This window comes from Schistocerca americana, chromosome 2 (assembly GCF_021461395.2).
Source record: "Schistocerca americana isolate TAMUIC-IGC-003095 chromosome 2, iqSchAmer2.1, whole genome shotgun sequence".
Taxonomy (NCBI): Eukaryota; Metazoa; Arthropoda; class Insecta; order Orthoptera; family Acrididae; genus Schistocerca; species Schistocerca americana.
This window is the reverse complement of record NC_060120.1, coordinates 704,247,461-704,266,416: the sequence shown is the minus strand read 5'-3', so window position 1 is coordinate 704,266,416 and position 18,956 is coordinate 704,247,461. Positions and strand designations below refer to the sequence as shown.

At 42.3% G+C, this 18,956-nt stretch overlaps 1 protein-coding gene across 1 annotated transcript in view; it reads right to left on the bottom strand.

Annotated features, from left to right (window-relative positions):
• Positions 1-18,956, bottom strand: part of LOC124596041 (esterase FE4-like) — a 65,974-nt gene that overhangs the window by 35,955 nt on the left and 11,063 nt on the right. The window contains exons 2-5 of the mRNA XM_047135011.1: positions 17,272-17,409; positions 10,384-10,515; positions 10,086-10,233; positions 2,260-2,445 (exon numbers count right to left, since the gene is read on the bottom strand). Coding sequence (XP_046990967.1) covers positions 2,260-2,445; positions 10,086-10,233; positions 10,384-10,515; positions 17,272-17,409 — 604 coding nt within the window. The remainder of the gene's footprint in view (positions 1-2,259; positions 2,446-10,085; positions 10,234-10,383; positions 10,516-17,271; positions 17,410-18,956) is intronic.

Sequence of the window (18,956 nt, the reverse complement as noted above, 5' to 3'; positions counted from 1 at the left end):
TAATAATGTTCGTTAACGAGCTCTTTCAAATGGATACAAAATGGGTGTCGGATCAGAAACTTGGTCACACAAAGTAACAAGCTTTTGGTGACATACGTTGTTTGTCTGTCATGTTCCAAGACGGAAAGGATTGGATGCGTAACGTCTTAACGTTTTTACCATCATTGCACTATGTCCCCTCTCAGTGAGTTTGTTTTCCTACCTTATACAGAAATAAGATGGGCACCTACGTTTCTACCACAGAACCTGTAATAATTGTGTGTAGTGTATGCATCACTAAACCTCTAGGACGCCTCCTTCTTATTTACTAGGTCGCATGGTGTCAGCTGTGTGAGCCGCGAGAAAGGACTAGAATATCACAAAAAAAGCATGTACCTAACTTCGTATACAAGAGCGATCTTAGCCCACCGTTAACTTCTAACATTCAAAATAATCTTATACGCTAACTTCAATGGTATCAGTTTTGCGCTCTTCTTGAACAGACTTCAATTTCAGCAACAATAAAAAGAAAAAAAATCATGTGTGCACTTAACTTTGTACGCTCAAGTGAGTTCAACCATCCCTTAAATTTTGAACATGCCAAAAATGCTATAATGTGTCAATCGACGTTTCATACACTACTTTACAAAGTCGAAATGTCTTCACCGCCGACCGCAATGTATTAGTGGTGCGTCTGTGTATGCTGTGGTGTGTCTCTACAAACTACAATAGAAATCTCATCAAAAATTGTTGCGCGCTTGGATTTCACCATTGACGCTGGCATCACCCCATCGAAAACCTCGCATAGTAATACAATAAAACTTGGACCAGTCACACTGTATTGCAAGTAAATATACACAACAAACAAAAATGACGTACATGGAAATAGCAATGTGCTTGCGTGTGCTGCATGATAATTCCGCTCAACGGGAAATATGATGTTATGAAATGTGGGTGGCTCCTCTCAGCCTCGCACTGCGCATAACGATGGCACACAGAAGCCATAATCACACACATACGACCGTGATATCACCTCTGCACATGCACACCAAGTGTCCCATACTCTTGTCCCAAACAAAAATGGCTACCTAAGCAAAATAAATACATAACTCTATCCGAATAGGCCATGGAAGATCCATCGATTCCTGGCAAGTGATGTGTCATCTTCAGCTCATAGGCGTCACTGGATGCGGATTTGGTGGGGCATGTGGTCAGCACACCGCTCTCCCAGAGCCGGTCTTTCTCAATTAAGTAGCTCCTCAGCAGTCCTCACAAGGGTTGAGTGCACCCCGTTTTTCAACAGCAGACCCGGATGGTCATCGAGCCAAGTGCTAGCCAAATCGTCCGACAGTACTTAACTCTGGTGATGTGATGGGAAACGGTGTTACCACTGTAGCAAGGACATTGGCTCGTCTACTAATTACCACGATAGAAAATCTGTTCACAAATCAACGTGTTGTTAACAGTCAACTGCTATTGTCTATACCGCTACTGCTGTACACTATTCTACTCACCCACAATCTCAGGCTCCGGGTGTTAAACATCTCTGTCTCAATACAGGGTCGTTTTAATGTGAATAATGATGATATGTGCATGGGACTGAGTCTGTTGTCGAACTGGGGTCCTAGGCGGTAACGTTGCTGTTTGATGCATGTTTCAGTGTCGCAGAGGCCCCCCCTCCCCACCCCTTCCTCACCAAGTGACGGCGCGAAACAGTATGGCCGAAAAGGCATAAACAACCGTTGCTGCTTCAGATCACGTTCGAATTTTTTCGAATAGTTTTCAACGGTCCTTAGTGGTTCCACCCTTCATAATAGAGCAAAAATTGGGGTCACGCTGCTCTCGAAAGAGTTCAGATGATATTCAGTGGGGCTGCAGGCCCATTGTCTCCTTAGAGAAGGGGGTGTCAATTGTATTAAAGGTTGTGGAGAGCGTGATCCTGTTGCTCATTGCTCTAGGAATGGAGGGAATTACGGGATTTCAAAGAAATGACTCCTTCATTCTTTTCTGCAGTGAATGTTTCAGCCAGTTACAACCACGTCATAAGCATTTTGCCGCAAGCTAAATAAGAGTTTCTAAATAATCTATTTTGACAATTAGTGCATTGTGCTGAAAGTTTCAAATTAATTTGAAGGGACCATCTGATGCTGAAGTTGCTGTCTAACTGTAGTTAGTGAGGCATTATTTTAAGGGCGCTGTACCTCCTGGACGCATTAGAAACTTTTGATCTGAAGTGAAATTATTATTTTCATGGAATATTAAAGTCTTTAGTTCACTTACCTTTGCTCATTGGAGATAGGACGTGGTAATGAATGGAGGCCCCTCCAGCACTTTGGCCGAAGATAGTGACTTTGTCTGGGTCACCACCAAACGCTGCTATGTTCCTCTGCACCCAGCGAAGGGCCTCCACTTGATCCTTAAGGCCCATGTTCCCGGGGACGATTTCGTCACTGGTGCTTAAGAAACCTGCGGAACAGTTTCCTTGTAACTTCAATAATGGAAGTGTAAACTCTTATATAGCGCTAGTACATCAAACTACATGTTACACCGATTAACGCACACTCAGAATCCAAGTTGTGTGGATTATAGTTTATTGAAGCTTCTCAGAGGGCCAAATCTAAACCACACCACTCAATTAAATTGAATTCTGTACAATGCAAACAGGTGCATTCACTATTGTTACAAGCTACACGTTACTGCAGCGATAAAATACATTTAAGAGCGGCTGCTTCGGGTGAGTACCCGACTGTAGGGTTACCTTCTAATCGAACTTACAGATATTACATACACAATGAACTATCTATAAGAGATATAATCAAAAATTTAAAAAGATGAAAGGCAAACCTAATATAGACCAATCTGTGTGACTCAAACTAAACAAAGTTTATTAGATGCCCTACGTACAGATGGTTACCTTCACTGTTGCAGCAACCTGAAGATCATTGCAGCACACGTATATTTAAGGGTAGTTAGCTAGCGTAAACAATGTACCATTACAGAGTTTCCATTAAGTCCACAAGTAACATACACAAAGCGTCGCTCGGGGTGAAAGAAACGGAAAAAGCTGCAGCTGGCTCCGACAGCGACATGAACCTATCACATCTGTCAGACATCGACCCTCAGTTACTTACAGCCCTTAACACCGGTGGCGCCATGATCTGCAAGCCGTGACCACAATCAGGGCTCTGAAAAGAAGCCATGCCCCTGGAGCGCACGTCACGCCATCTGGCGGGACACCGTTACCACCGTCCAGCAATAATGGGCGCCCTCAACTCTCAGCCTTCTCTGTCCTGTGCTTGCTTAGATGGAACTTTCATTTCGCCGGATGCTATCAGTTGGCTACACTGGCTTGCATTTATGACTCTGGATGGACTCTACTATTGGCCAGCTACCCTCTATTTCTGCAGCTCAGAACTTTATGTGTTTTTACATTCTATCTCTGAAACTCAGAACTTAATGTGTTTTTACACTATGATGCCAAAAGTCAGGGGATAGCGATATGCACATATACAATGGCGGTAGTATCACGTACACAAGGTATATAAAGGCAGTGGATTGGCGGATCTGTCATTTGTACTCAGGTGATTCACGTAAAAAGATTTGCGACGTGATTTCGCCGCGCGACGGGAATTAGCAGACTTTGAAAGCAGAATGGTAATTGGAGACAGAAGCACGGGCATTCAGTTTCGGAAATCTTTAGGGAATTCAATATTCCGAGAGCCACAGCGTCAAGAGAGTGCAAATTTCAGGTATTATCTCTAAACGTGGACAACGCAGTGTCCGAGTTCCTTTACTTAACAACTGGGAGCAGCAGCGTTTGCTTACAGTTGTTTAGTGCTAAGCAACACTCCGTGAAATAACATCAGAAATCGATGTGGGAAGTAGGAACAACGTATCCGTTAGGACAGGGTGGCGAAATCTGGCGTTAATGGTCTGTGGCAGCAGGCGACCAATGTGAGTGCCTTTGCTAACAGCTCGACACTGCCTGCAGCGCCTCTCCTGTGCTTGTGACCACGTCGATTGGACCACAGACGATTGGAAAACCGTGGCCTGGTTAGATAAGTCCCGATTTCAGTTGGTAAGGCTTCGAATGTGGCGCTCACCCCACAAAGCCATGGACCCATGTTGTCAATAAGGCACTGTTCAACCTGGTCCATATCGGTGTGGGCTGTGTTTCCATGGAATGCATTTGGTCTCTGATCCAACTGAACGATCACTGACTGGAAATAATTATGTTCGGCTACTTGGAGTCCACTCGCTGCCATTCATAGACTTCATGCTCCCAATCGACGGAATTTTTGTGGATGACAAAGCGCCATGTCATCAGGCTTCAATTGCTCGTGATTGGTACGAAGAATATTCTGAACAAATCGAGCGAATGACTTGGCCACCAAGATCGCATATTTGCAGTTACCGTTAAACCTGAAATCTAGGGATCTGTTGGTACTCAACAGCTCCTCCGACATTTGCTGGTATAGCCAGCTGCCCATTTCTGATACCTAAGCAGAGTTTTAGTGCTATTTGGAACAACAGCTTCAGGACATTCCTCTGCACTGCAATTACACATATCAAAAAAAGTTTTGCATCATTTCGGTTCCAAGAGTTCCTGCACCTGTACAGAAAATTGGAACAGAGATCAGCATAAACATAATTTCCGTCCTTTAGCATGTTCCACCACCATACAGCGAGACTTTCAGAGATGGTGGTCCAGGTTGCTGTACACTCCGGTGCCTCTGATACCCAGTAGCACGTCCTTTTGCATTGATTCATGCCTGTATTCGTCGTGGTATACTATCCACAAGTTCAGCAAGGCACTGTTGGTCCAGATTGTCCCACTCCTCAACGGCGATTCGGCGTAAATCTTTCAGAGTGCTGGTGGGTCACGTCGGCCATAACAGCCCTTTTCAATCTATCCGAGGCATGTTCGATAGGGTTTATGTCTGGAGAACAAACAGGTTATTCTAGCTGAGCGATGTCGTTTTCCTGAAGGAAGTCACTCACAAGATGTGCACGATGGGGCGCGAGTTTTCGTCCATGAAGACGAATGCCTCGCCAATATGCTGCCGATATGGTTGCACTATCGGTCGGAGGACGGCAATCCCGTCTCGTACAGCCGTTACGGCGCCTTCCATGACCAGCAGCGGCGTACGTCGGCCCCACATAAAGCCACGCCAAAACAGCAGGGAACCTCCACCTTGCTACACTCGCTGGACAGTGTGTCTAAGGCGTTCAGCCTGACTGCGTTGCCTCCAAACACGTCTCCGACGTTTGTCTGGTTGAAGGCATATGCGACACTCACCGGTGAAGAGAACGTGATGACAATCCTGAGCGGCCCACTGTGTATGTTGTTGGGCCCATCTGCACCGCGTTGCATGGTGTCGTGGTTGCAAAGATGGACCTCGCCATGGACATCGGGAGTGAAGTCCTGTGGCTGCACGAAAAGCATTATTTAACATGGTGGCATTGCTGTCAGGGATCCTCCGAGCCATAATTCGTAGGTAGCGGTCATCCTCTGCAGTAGTGGTCCTTGTCATTGACAGTTCGTGTCTCTCTGTATCTCCTGCATGTCCGAACAAAATCGCTTTGGTTCACTTCGAGACGCCTGGACACTTCCCTTGTTGAGAGCCCTTCCTGGCACAAAGTAACAATGCGGACGCGACTGAACCGCGGTATTGACCGCCTAGGCATGGTTGAACTACAGACAACACGATTCGGGTTGATGGGCTGGAAATGATGGGCTGTCGGACATCCTCCCTCTAATAGGCGCTGCTCATGCATGTTTGTTTACATCTTTGGGCGGGTTTAGTGACATCTCTGAACAGTCAAAGGGACTGTGTCTGTGATACAATATCCACAGTCAACGTCTATCTTCAGCAGTTCTGGGGACTGGTGTGATGCAAAACTTATTTTGATGTGTGTCGTTTAATTGTACTGCAGGGAGCATTAAATACTGTTACGTTAAGATTTTCGGAGTTTTATTGTGCCTTAGGAGTGGTCGATAAAAGTAAGTCGATAATTTAAAGCCGTGCGTTTGTGTTTAAGATATGCATATATACACGTAGCTCCTTTTAAATAATCATATAAGGCCATCTGGACTTGGAGAAAACCACATATTTAAAACAATAGAGTGGGAGCAGCATACAGAAAACATTCCTGGTAAATCTGCTGTGATTTCAGTAGTCCCAGATACATAAAACCTGAGGTTCAGACCAAGGAATGGATGTGAAGTGGCGCGATGAGGCTGCTTTTAATCTGTTTCAATTGGAATGACGTGCTTTCATTTGGATGACAGAAGGAAAACAAAGTAATAAAAACCGTGGTGAGACAGTGTAATGGCCTGGGGATCATATCGTACACCATACAACTGTGAAGAATGTCTATGATGGGATGAGGCGGGAAACAATCCTGCTCTTCGCTTCGTTGCTCCCAGCATATACCCATAGGTCGCACTACTGTTTTCAGAAAAATACTGACTTACCACTGGACTTCATTGCCAGCCTTGTTATGTTACATAGCTGTTCATTTATGGTCTCCCACTCTCTTTTACATTTTGCGTACAACATAGGTCTGCGAAGGAAAAATTATAGGGAAACATTTACGCAGACATCGCATCCACTTTTAAACAAGAAAGTAACGAGTAAGCCTAGGAGTGGCGATATTTTCTGTGAATAAGACAAGAAAAAAAGAAAAATAATTCGTAAACTGTATAAGTGTTAATAAAGCACGCTAGTTGACAGGTAAGTGAAGTACCCAGAAGAAATGACCGGAATACAATGTAAGATCGTTGCGAATCTCTGTGACGTGTAGGACGCCACCAGAGTGCATTAACGTTGTTCGTGTTTACTATTATTAACAGCGAGGCCTGGCAGGGTGTATAAGAAACGTAAACAATGTCGGAGGTTAAGTGATCACTGTTAAGGCCACAGAGGTGCTGCGTACCAGCATTACGAATCATTATCAGCTTCTGACAGAGTTTGGGAAGAGGCTCATTTTGGGTCTCCATTTGTACGGGTGGTCGAATTGCGCAATGTACAGATTTGTGGGGCATTCGGATGTGACACTGGTCAATCAATAAGACAAGATATGAGTATTCCAAATCATCTACACTGTAATTGAGTTACAGCTGCTCCTTCCATCCGGAGGCAATTAATGGACTCCCTACAACAGTCTGCGCCTTCCCGCATCGTTGGTCGCAGACTGGCAGCAGTCAGGCTAGAGAATCGCTGTCCCACGCATAGCCTGCCGTTAACATGAAGAGTGGTGCCGTGAGAAGGAAGCATGAACTGCTGGTGGATGGCGTCGCATTGTGTTCAGTGATGAAACAAGGTTCTGCACTATCCCAGATGACTGTGGTCAGCGAGTACGGTGGCGACCAAGGGAGAGGTGCCACTCTTCCAATGTTTTGGAGAGGCACAGTGGCGTTACACCTGGAGTCACTGAGTGAGCAGACTTTGGATATGACTTCAGGTCACGGTTGATGGTGGTTGACGGAACTATGACGGCACAAATGAATGTCACAGACACCCTGCATCATCTTGTGTTCTCTCATATGAAGTGTCGTGGTGCCAATTGTCAACAGGACAGTGGTGTGTGCCTCTATGAACTGTTTTCATGATGTTGAGGTACCTCCATGGCCAGCAAGATCTCAGCTCCATCCCCACGCCAGTATCCAGGATATGAGGGGGCGGTTATAACAGTTGTGCGCACATGGCCTCAGGAGATGATATACTGGCTTTTAGACACCCTTACCATACGGATGAGTCCATGCGTCCAGGCCAGAGGATGTACAACGTCATACTGTTAAGTGAACTCATACTCCCAAGTTCTGTGTTAATGTGACTCTCTTTATTCACCACCGAAGGGTGCTTCACGCTTCGTGTTAGGCAGTATATTTATGCAGCAGTTGTTGAGACCTAGTACACGCAGACGAAGAATATGATGTATTATTCAGGGAATATGACTATTATAAGGAGGTGAGATGATTTGAGATATTTACGTCTGTCGAACAACATCAAGTTAAGAACACTCTTAATAGTGAGGCAGTTCTATTCATGGAAATGTTTTTAGAACGGGTTGTATGGTCACACAGAAGGCGAAGTTAACTGGTAAGTTCTATGACACCGTTTCATTTTCCTCGCCGATACTGTTGACATTCGCGTGGTTCTAAATCTCCTAAATCCTCAAGACATATTTCCTGATAACAGCAACGTCTTACATCGCTTCAAAAACGATCTTAATAGTTTTTAGCTACTGGAGTCTACATTTCAAAAGTCGTCAAGAAATTTAGAAAGTCTTTGGGGTCAATAGCTTAAATTATCACTGTTACCATTCGTTATTCATGTACAGTTATGTAGAAGTATTCTCGCTGTTACAGATCCTGAACATCGTCTCCATCTTATTATTTATTTCCTCTTCCACTATAAGTAACCACTAGTTCAAATCCATTAGCAAGCAGTCACTCACTAAAACAATGTAAATTTTTCTGTGCAAGACTACAGGTTGTGCAACATAGATAGCACAAAAATTGCAAACCAGTTACCGATTCTCGTTTCGTCTTATCCCTATGATAGTAGACTTCTTGGGAACAGAAAACATAAGAGAATGTAGTAATAATTACACTAAGTTTTAAACGGCTAATTAGGTAAAATGCTTGTCTTTAGATAGAGAAATAGGACACTTGCAACCGAGTGTAAATTACTTGGAGAACATTTGCACGGTAATTTTTTTATTGTTCAGTAATAGTGGAAACTGATCAGCACACACGCCAGCGAATCCCTAGAAGAGTGAGCGATAGCTGTAAGCAAGCCTTCTGGCAATAATAAGCTAAGCTAAGACTTGTCTACTAACAGCCGCGATAAGATAGGTAAAGGAGGAAATAGGGTACTCATTTCAATCACTAGATTCTCAGGCATAGAAACTTCGCAGGTACGTTATAAAATTTGTCAACCCACAGCAGAAAGAAATTTATGAATTAGCTTAATAAACACCAGTTTAATTGACAAATGCCTTCTTTTCTACATTACCTGACAAAACGGGTGCAGCATCCAAAGAGAGAAAGGAAGTAACGGAATGAAACTTCATGGCTTGAGAGGGTGTGTGATGTGACGTTATTTCAGTAATCACAAAATAGATTCAGATTTACAAATAGCTTGGCAGTTTGAGCCCATTTATCACTGTGACGTTGCACTCGTCTTGCCTAGCTACATGCACTAATTCTCTTGGGAAAGGTGTCGTAAAACACTTCTGTCCCCTCCTGAAGCAAACTGACCCACAACTCATACAACTGGTCTTTGACATCCTCAAACGCAGTTGACATCCGAGGTAGTCCCATACATTTTCTCTCAGGGATATATCTGCTGATCTTTCTGGTCGTGGGAGTACCTCACCATGACACAGGCAGTTTACGAGTCATGCACTGTGACCTGAAATCGTCTCCGATGCCTCCCCATGCCATGGCGCAGGAATAACATCGCTGTGCTTCCCCTGTCGCAAGGTCGCAGTCATTCTCGTCTACGCTGGTCATCTGAAATGGTGTGAACAGCGATTCGTTGCTGAATACAGTACGGTGCCATTATCACCAGTTTGTGATTACCGGTCATGGCACCCGTCTAAGTGCAGCCGTTTGTGTTGTGTAAATGGCAGCCTGGTCATGGGACAGCAAATCCCTCTTCCTGCCGCTGCCAGTCTTCGAACAATGGAGTGGGATGACACAGAATGTTGCATGGCGTCCATTGCTCGATGCCTGCTTTCGGGGAGTCGTGCAATCCAGAATTGGACCAGTGTCAAACCTTAGTGCCCCACAAATCTAGATATTGCACGGTTCTACAAGCTGACCAAATGGAGACCCACAATGAGGCCATTTTCAAAGTCTGTCAAGTATTGATAAGGTTATCTGATACGAGCATTTGCATCTATGTGTCTTCCACACTTCTACGTGTCGCAAATAACTACAACTCCAACAATTTAAATATACACCGATGGTGTGGACATGTACGAAGTTATACTGACATCTCACCATGTCTTCTTAGTGCTTCACATTTTTTGCAGGGCAGTCTGTTTTGTAGTTTACACCAATACGTAACTTCAGTAGTATTCTAAATTATTACCAAGAAGTCCCAGCCGATAATTTATGCCAACGAATATGACGTCATTGTCCACAAAATAGTCTGCTACCGGCGAACCAGATCCTCCTGTGAAACATCCGCCGTGTATCCAAACCATAACAGCTTTCAGGGTTCCATTTTGCGACGGTGTCTGTCGAAACGTTAAATAACGATAACATCTCGTCAATTCCAATACTTACAATAATAACTTAAAAAAAATTCTGTTTAACTGAGACGTGGAGAAAATAATTTATCGTTGATATTATAAATTGAGAGACATTTTCTGTAAAATAGTACATACCCCTGGACCATGAACATTGAGGTAAAGACAGTCTTCGGCGCCAGACGTCGCACCACTTCGATACTGGGGACACTGCGACCCCACCGCCAGGGCGTCTCTAACTCCAGACCATGCTGCTTTTGTCACTGGTGGCTGTGAAGAGACATCGTTTCGTGATGTGTTAAATTTTCAAAGAGGAAATACTGAGTTACACGAATATTTAAAGACGAATAGCGAAGTTGCAAGGCAGTCCTACTGTGAATAGTTCACGTATGAGGTTGTCTGAAGTCTGGATCTAGTTCACTTCGAATGTCTGTTATAGAAGAATAATGAATAATCATTATTAATGGGTAAAACGTATGGTCAGGAATTCTGACAGTGTTTCTCGTCTGATAATCAAGCTTGAATACAAAGTATTTCCCCATGTCAAAAAGAAAAAGTATTGCTTAATAAGAGGGAGAGTGCCCCGGAGATGGTGATGAAACTCCTGTGACAGACACTAAAAAAGAGGCCTTGTGAAACACAGGAGATTTTAGCGTTTCAATTCCGAAAGCATTCGCCAACGAAACAACTATGGTGCGAAATTCTGAGAAATTTGGTCCCATACTAAACTTAGCGACAGTCATTCCTGCATAAGAACCATGCATACAAATATTCTCTCTTCTTTGGCACCAGTAGCGAAAGACAAAAAATTAAGAGACAGAGGGTAAATAAGTACCTTTACAACCCTTAATAACGGTGAGCCTATGTTTATAGCTGGGAAAGTATTCAAATAATGTAACAATTTAGTGATGCAGATGTCTACGTTGTACGAGGCAGCAAGGACAAAACAAGATCTGGTATATTTCACCAAGTGTGATTAAGCTTGATGGCGTCGAACTTACTCTGTTTAGCTAAATGGCTTTAGTGACTTCATAAGTAATATATGAGAGAGGGGCGCCATTGTTGGCTGCGACGGATTTCTTGCTCTGATTATTGGCGTAATGCACAGCAAGAATCGTTAATAAAAAGCTTTGACAAAGAGTGTAAAAGTAAATTTAGAACGTAAACGCGACCATCACTTTTCTGCTCCATGCAACTTTTTTCACTGTATTATGATAATTGGAGACGCACTTCTAGGCTATCCCAGCATTGAAAGTACGTCAGGGAGGTGACGTGGAGCCTCGGTCAGCTGATATTCAGAAAGCCATTACAACTCAAATTAAATGCTCACCACATGTATGTGGTTGGTGATATCCTCATCACCGTTTTAGTGATCAGCATGGATGAATAAGTTCTCTTGCAGAAGGGGCAGTCCATTCTTCCCTGCAATTCTCTTTTTAATACCCATTTGATACGGGGTATGACACTACTTGTGTTTCGTAAGCAAGACACCTATGAGAGATTGGCGCTATTACTGGCTGTGTCTGTAACGCCTTCAGGTTATTTGTGCAATTCTGAATTATCTGATCAAGATAAGTTTCAAAAACATTTTAGAAGACTCAGCAGAGCTTTTGTATTTGCTGGTGTTCTGGGAGTCACAAGAATAAAATTTTTTTATCCTCAATGGGTCTTCCAGAACGAAACTGTGTTTCTAATTTGTCAAAGAATGACAATTTGCAGAAGCGTATCTGTTACCTGATGCCAAATGTTTATAGCCCACACCAGCAATCATTGTTTAAAAAAGACAAAGGCAGTGTAACCGGTTTCTCATTTACACATTCATCGTCAGACGGTTTGCATGCACCAGTGTATAGTGCGCGAAAAATGCCACGGCCTCTAGATACGCAAGCGCTAGGGAAGTGAGGGGAGGGCGGCAATGGCGGGAGATCGCTCAGAGAGCTATTGGGGAAATGTCGACCTTTGGAGAGGAAGTGCCATTTCAAACTGAAGCCTGCGATCACATTTTTTGTAAATGTTTAGTGGGACCCCCCACGCCCACGCTTGCGTGGTAACAAGGCAAAAAGATCAACTGCCACCTCTTCTTTCTTTCGTGTCTGAAAAGAATTCCGCCAAAAATGCAGAGATTTATTTTCGCTTGACTAGTTAACCATTTGTAATTTTCAGAGAAGTGTCATGAGTGGCGAATTTTGAATAAAACTTACACATTTCTCTGATTACCATGTCAAAATTTGTTCTTTTGCCAAAAGCTGCGCATAGTGGCAGTGCGGTTTGAGGCGCCATGTCACGGATTGCGCAGCCCCTCCCGCCGGAGATTCGAGTCCTCCCTCGGGCATAGGCGTGTGTGTCGTTCTTGGCATAAGTTAGTGAAAGTAGTGTTTAAGTCTAGGGACAGATGACGTCAGCAGTTTGGTCCCTTAGGACTTCACACACATTTCAACACTTTTTTTTTTTGGTGCCAAAACACAGATGAATTTACACTGTCTGATATAACTAATATGTGCAGACACACTTGCGAAAGAATTCTGAGACAGTGGTTTATTAAGTCTATTAAGTGAGGAACTGTGGAAAAGTAAAATCAGTAGCTTGTGAAAAAGCACATCACCGGTACAAAAAACAAAACAAAAAAAAAAGTAAAAATGTGTAGTGTCTTGACACACGTTGTTCGAAAACCCATACCATTTCTTGTTTCACCAGCTATCGATGGCCCTTAAAAATTACATTCTTTCACCGGAGAAGTCTGTAGTTATCGAGATAATACGGTAGATAATGAAGGCTTACACAATAACTATATGGTAAAATAGTCTCCTCTTTGCGTGCTATCATTCGAAAAAATCTCGTTTTGATGTCCGATACCGTTTATGAATATGAATTTCATCTGGCTTTATCGCTGCCGCGGCGCTATCACAAATGAATGTGCTACATTAGATCAATTTTCTCGAGATCGCTGACTGATAGATACCTCTCTAAATTTCATACGAAACAACATGCGTGTTATGTAATATCCATCAAACTCAAAATCATAGCGACCTCTATTTTGCGTTGCGCACATTTTCGAACGTCGCGCAGTGTCTTACTTTCACGTAAATATCACAATAACTAAGACCGTTAAGGAAATGATGGGCACATCGTCATGAACCTGACGTTTATAGGTATAAGTAAAGCAAAAACGATTTTTTTTACCTAATAGTATCTGTAAGATCGTTTGAGAAAGACTGCACGACGCACGTCTCGATTCTGTCATCGCTGACTGGCCGAAAGGTGGGAAACACTTGTCGCTCTCTCCTTCCGAACAAACAAAAGAACTCGCCTAGCGCTTTGGAAGAAAACTGGGAAATGCGCATCCGTCACCACAAACTGCGCGAGCTGTACCAAGTGTTTTGTTACAAGCATGCAAACAGTCTGCCGATGAACGACTAAATTCCAGAGCTGTAATGGTTATGTCTTTGTTTTCTATAGCTGGTTACTGCTGTACGCTATAAACATTTTTTACAACTTTTTTTGGTATGAACATAGAGAGATGAAAAATTTTACGATACAGTAATATGTGTATCAGTCGATGTAAACATAATTTTTGTTGCATTGACTTTACTTCAACATCTGATATTGAGCACTGTTTGCGTTGGAGAATTCTTCCTTTTTTTTATTTCAGTAATACTAGTGATGTATTTACTTTTGCCAGTAGTTATATTTGCTGTCAGTTTTTACTTACTGTGGTTTTGTATCGCATGCTTCAGTGTTCTAAGACCGTGGTTTCTTCTGTTTAGCGTTTTATGTGTTGCTATCTAAGTAGTTGTGATGGGAAACATATGTTATATTTTCATTACGCTCATTTGGATTTGTCCAGTTACTGAATTTTCCTATAGAAATTACTTGCCTTCACGTTACTATAGAAAGTTTAGCGTTAGTAAGCTTCATATGTGGCAGATGAACTGACAACAAAACCAAATATTATGTATTGTTTAATTACATATGAGCTTGCATGTTGCCTTATGATGAACTGGCAACACATTTACGTTCAGTGAGAGGAATGCTTCGTGAATGTTCCAGGATCTACCAGCAGTGTGCATCATGCTGCTGTACCTAATTCTGACAGCTTAACTGATAGTGTCGCACCTTCTGATTTTGGGGAGAATACTGACCATTGCTGTAGAATACTTCTAAAGCGACGTTTCAGTTAGTCCTTGTGTAACGTGACGGTAAAGAGCTGAACTCAAGAGGAAGGAAATTTGCTAACAAAGAATGCGACTGAAAAGATTCAAAACGCGAGGTAAGAACACAATCAAGAAGAAATTTTTTGTGAATTCCAGGGTAGAAAGGATAAATCTTTTGCTTACACTCCTGTTGTGGGTGACTTCTATTACAGATGTGAGACACTTTGATTTCTACTGGAAGACACTGTGACTTATGTAGTCTTATAAAAGATTTCTACTGGAAGCTGCCCACGTCCCGGTAACGAGGTGCGCTAAAAAAGGCATTAGTAAGGGCTGAGCTAACGGGAGTGGGGGGTTCAGTGGAGGGCGCCTCGTGTTGATTTAGGGGGACAGGTAGAGGAAACGACACACAGTTTGCCACAAAATAAAATTGAGCACCGTAGAAGATCTCTTTGTTAACCACCAAACAGACTAACACTTGGGAAACTATATTACACCTTAGTAGTTTTGGACACTGGTTGGTAATGCAAGAAAATACATTGCGAATTGAAGTTTCACCGCTGCTGGAAGATTTTAGAAACCCAAAAGCAAATGGTATTTTCAGTTTGTAGGGGATCAGAGGCAAACGGTGAAAACGTTTATTTGGATTCTGCAACACAATGCTATATGTACCCTTGCTGCTAGTCAGTATCCATTTGGTGTTCTGACTTTCTTAGGAATGATACTCAACTGTTAAGTCTATCTCTATGGTTGGTCGGCATGTGACTTCAGCTTGCAAAAGGAAATTTTTTTCTAGAGAGAAGACAATGCCCTTCCTGAACCCCCGCTGGGTATACCCTTGATGCTAACACACAGGAGAGAAAGTGTGACTACCAATGTTCTGTTTGGCTCAGAGTCAAAAGTAACTAACACTCAAGAACACTGTGATTATTACCAACAGCATGGGCATATTTTTGTTTCTAAGTTATGTCTCCGATGGGGAGAAGTCAGTTACTTTGTCTAAATAACTCCAGGTAACTTTTTAATATTTGTTTTGTGTTGTAACCGACATCGATTTAGCTGTGGTCTAAAATAAATGATTCTTGTAGAGGAACTAAATAATATGCACTACATTTCAGCTGTTAGTGCACCATTACCACTGGAGTCACTTTAATTAACCTTCGCTATTATAATTTCCTACAGTGATTTGCATTAAATTAACCGGTCATCACATAAATTAGCACCCTGTCCTCTAACCTCAACGCCAAGTACTCATGAATGCCTAACTAAAGTGGTAAAGGTGACCTAAGCATGCACCAACCTGTCTCTGAACAGTTCTGTTTTGGCCAATAGGTAGGTAAGGTACTAGCTCATACTATTCCAAACGGAACTTTGGAAACTAGCAAAAAAAAAAAAAAAAAAAAAAAAAGTAAATAAGGGAAGCATGTCATATTTCATACAAGTCGGCTCACACACTCAGTGGTGCATGAGGTGTAAGAACTGAGTGTGGTAGCTGTCTTAAAGGTGATCACACGACACTTCTCAGCTGTTAGCGGAGATAATATTATTCGGCAAACTTTATAAGTTTCTGTCTCAGTCCTCTTAAGGAATTTAACAACTATTTTGCTTTATTAATGAGGTTCTTTACTTTTTATATTTGGCCTCCGAAAGATTGTAAGTGGTATACTATCATGCACACGGTATAGGAGGTTTGCAATCTTATGGTGTTCTTTGTACAAGACAAAGTCGCTGACATCTGTTGTCTATATCCCAGTTTATGATGTACAAGTACTACAGTAACTGCTTCTTTTGGGGGTACCCAAATAGTTTCATTGCATCGTGATTGGAATTTTTTCTCCGCTTTTGAATGATTTCAAATACTGGCACAAAGTTAATCGTCTCTCCATACATAATGTAAACATTCAAAGGCCAAAACATGCAAAGTTTGTGTGAGAACTCCACATGAAACGTATCTACATTGCCAGTGCAGAGCTGTCTGTTGAATTTAATAGTTGAAATTTCGTCAGCTGAATATTTCAATATTGAATCACTAGCGTTTGCTGTATAATCATGGTCTAAGAGCTCAGCTGCGAACGATGTAACACATTGTGAGCAAAGAGCACCCGGGAAGTACATACATAAATCTCTGCTTCTGGTATGTTGCAGCACCATTAACTTCATCGTGCCAGTAACGGCTCGGTTATTCTGTGCTCCGTTAGACAGAATAAGCAAATGATTCTGTTGCATCTGCAGACATCAATGGAAAGTAAATTGATATGGACTGTATGTCATATAAAGATCCATTACATCTCATACTGCATAAGGAATCACGCATAGGAGAATCTTGATGAACAGAACACTGTATGGTGTAGGGCCTTGTGCGGACTGCTTCGCTTCAGACACTACCACTGACTGGGAATCTGGTGATTATAGGGTTTATTAAATTAAGTTTTGTAAATTGCTCGATTGGCTGCAACTTTGAGAACTGCTTACTTTACTTCTCCCGGAGAACAAGCCGTGCAATTGACTGTTTTAGCGGTTTTGGTTCTTGACCACCATAGCACTGAAACAAGTATTACTATAGCGTTCAGTCAAGAAACAGGCACTTGCTGCCCCGCCTAGCGATCACACACACACACACACACACACACACACACACACACACACACACACACACGCACACAAGAAAAATCCGCAATTGCAGTCAGCACGAATCTGCTGGCTTGCTGCTGTGACACTAACAATGGTGCTCTTCAAACGTCTACTCAACCGTGCTGTGGTTTTATGAACTGAAGTGTGTTTATCACTATACAAGAGAAACACACACATTGAGATATCTTCAATCTCTAGTAATATTTGTGTCAGTGCCAGAGAATGAGTAAATGCATGAACTTACCTGAAAACGCAGATCTCCAACTGGGGGCTCTGCATATGGAATACCTTGAAACCTGTAAATAGGATTTCCGGTGTATGTCAGTGACAACACGCCTCTGAGTGTTCCTTCTTGTGTGTCCACTGTTACGTAGTCTTGGGCCTGTAACATAGAGAAGATGATTAAAGAAGTAATAACTGTAGAGATGAAATGGATAGCTCGTTGCCCAGACACCCGATACTGGATATCCGCCAAACCGATATGCTGGATATCCGGGCGATCAGATATCAGGCCGAATATTTCCACGGACCATGTCGTAGTGTGAGGGTCTGAGAGAGCCTGGAGGAGTCAGACGCCGACGATGGGATGGATTCAGGTAAATTCGAGCATCGTCGTCCGAAGCGAATGGATGATGTATTGACTGACTGTCCTGACTATTTGATTTGTTGTGAGCTGCGATCACTTCTACTTCTACTTCTTATTTGAAACAGTTACTGAAAAAATTGTTAATTCCAAGTTAAATTAGGAAAAACGTCATCAGTAATGAAAAGGTGGCCTACTTGGAAGTATTTTGATACGAATTATGACAATAATAAGTTTGCTATTTGTTTGTCGTGCCGAGTGCAAATTTCTTGTGGCGGAGAAGGACAAAAGGCAAGTATATACAAAAGCATTGGCTTTTCTTATATTCTTATGCTGTAAACTATTTAGTTACATTTGTGAACAATGTGTTTGTCCAGAGATACCATGATCCATATCATTAAGTAGTTACCAATTTATTGAATACTAGGTTTAATCAAACTTACCTGGACGTTCATATGTGAAACGTAGTTACAAAAAAAAAAAACATTTTAACTAATAGTAATTACCTAATCGAATGATATATTTTTCTTTCTAACAGTCATTTCAACTATGAAAATCGACGTATCCATATAAATTCGAAGCAGTTACTAAAGATAAAGACACTGCTGTTCATAGACTGTCTTTGATATACCTGGTTCATCTTCAGTATCAACAGAAAAGCAACTGAGAACGCCGGAACCATTTGAAGGGATGTAAATGACAGAAGCCAAAAATAGCATTATTTGACAGCAAAAATGGATGTGCTAGACGACGAGCTATCATCTGTCGGAGAAAGGACCTTATTTACAAGCCTTGTAGAACAAGATTTACCCAGACATAGAATACCAAACCATACATACATTGCCCAAAAAATTATTCCTAGTATCGACGACAGAATTTACAAAAAAATTCAAATGAAGCATTTCACGTTCTCTACTGTTCATATAACTTCTGATATATGCACCTGTTTGCATAAAACTGCCACATTCCTGAGTTTCATACCTCGTTGATTGCCACCTTAATTCCAGCTTGAACACGGAGTTCCTGCCGTGGAGCCTTTCTAGGTTCCGACACTGGAGAAAATGCGTTAACACTATCGGAGATTGCTGCGATACTGGTCGAAGGACAGTACATTTATTCATCCATGAGAGTGGCACGAACAGGCTGTAAGGTGTTCCAGTGGTTAAAAATGGTTCTACTAGATGTTTCGTCCATTGGCTTCAGAGGTTTGTGGCTGAGACATTGAAGAACGCGCCTGAAGTAACAGGAATGGTCACTGCTCGTAACGCACTTCAGTCATTCGAGATCAGCTCAAGACAAGCTATTGGTGATTCAAAAGGAACTAAATTTATTAGGGCGTCAATTGG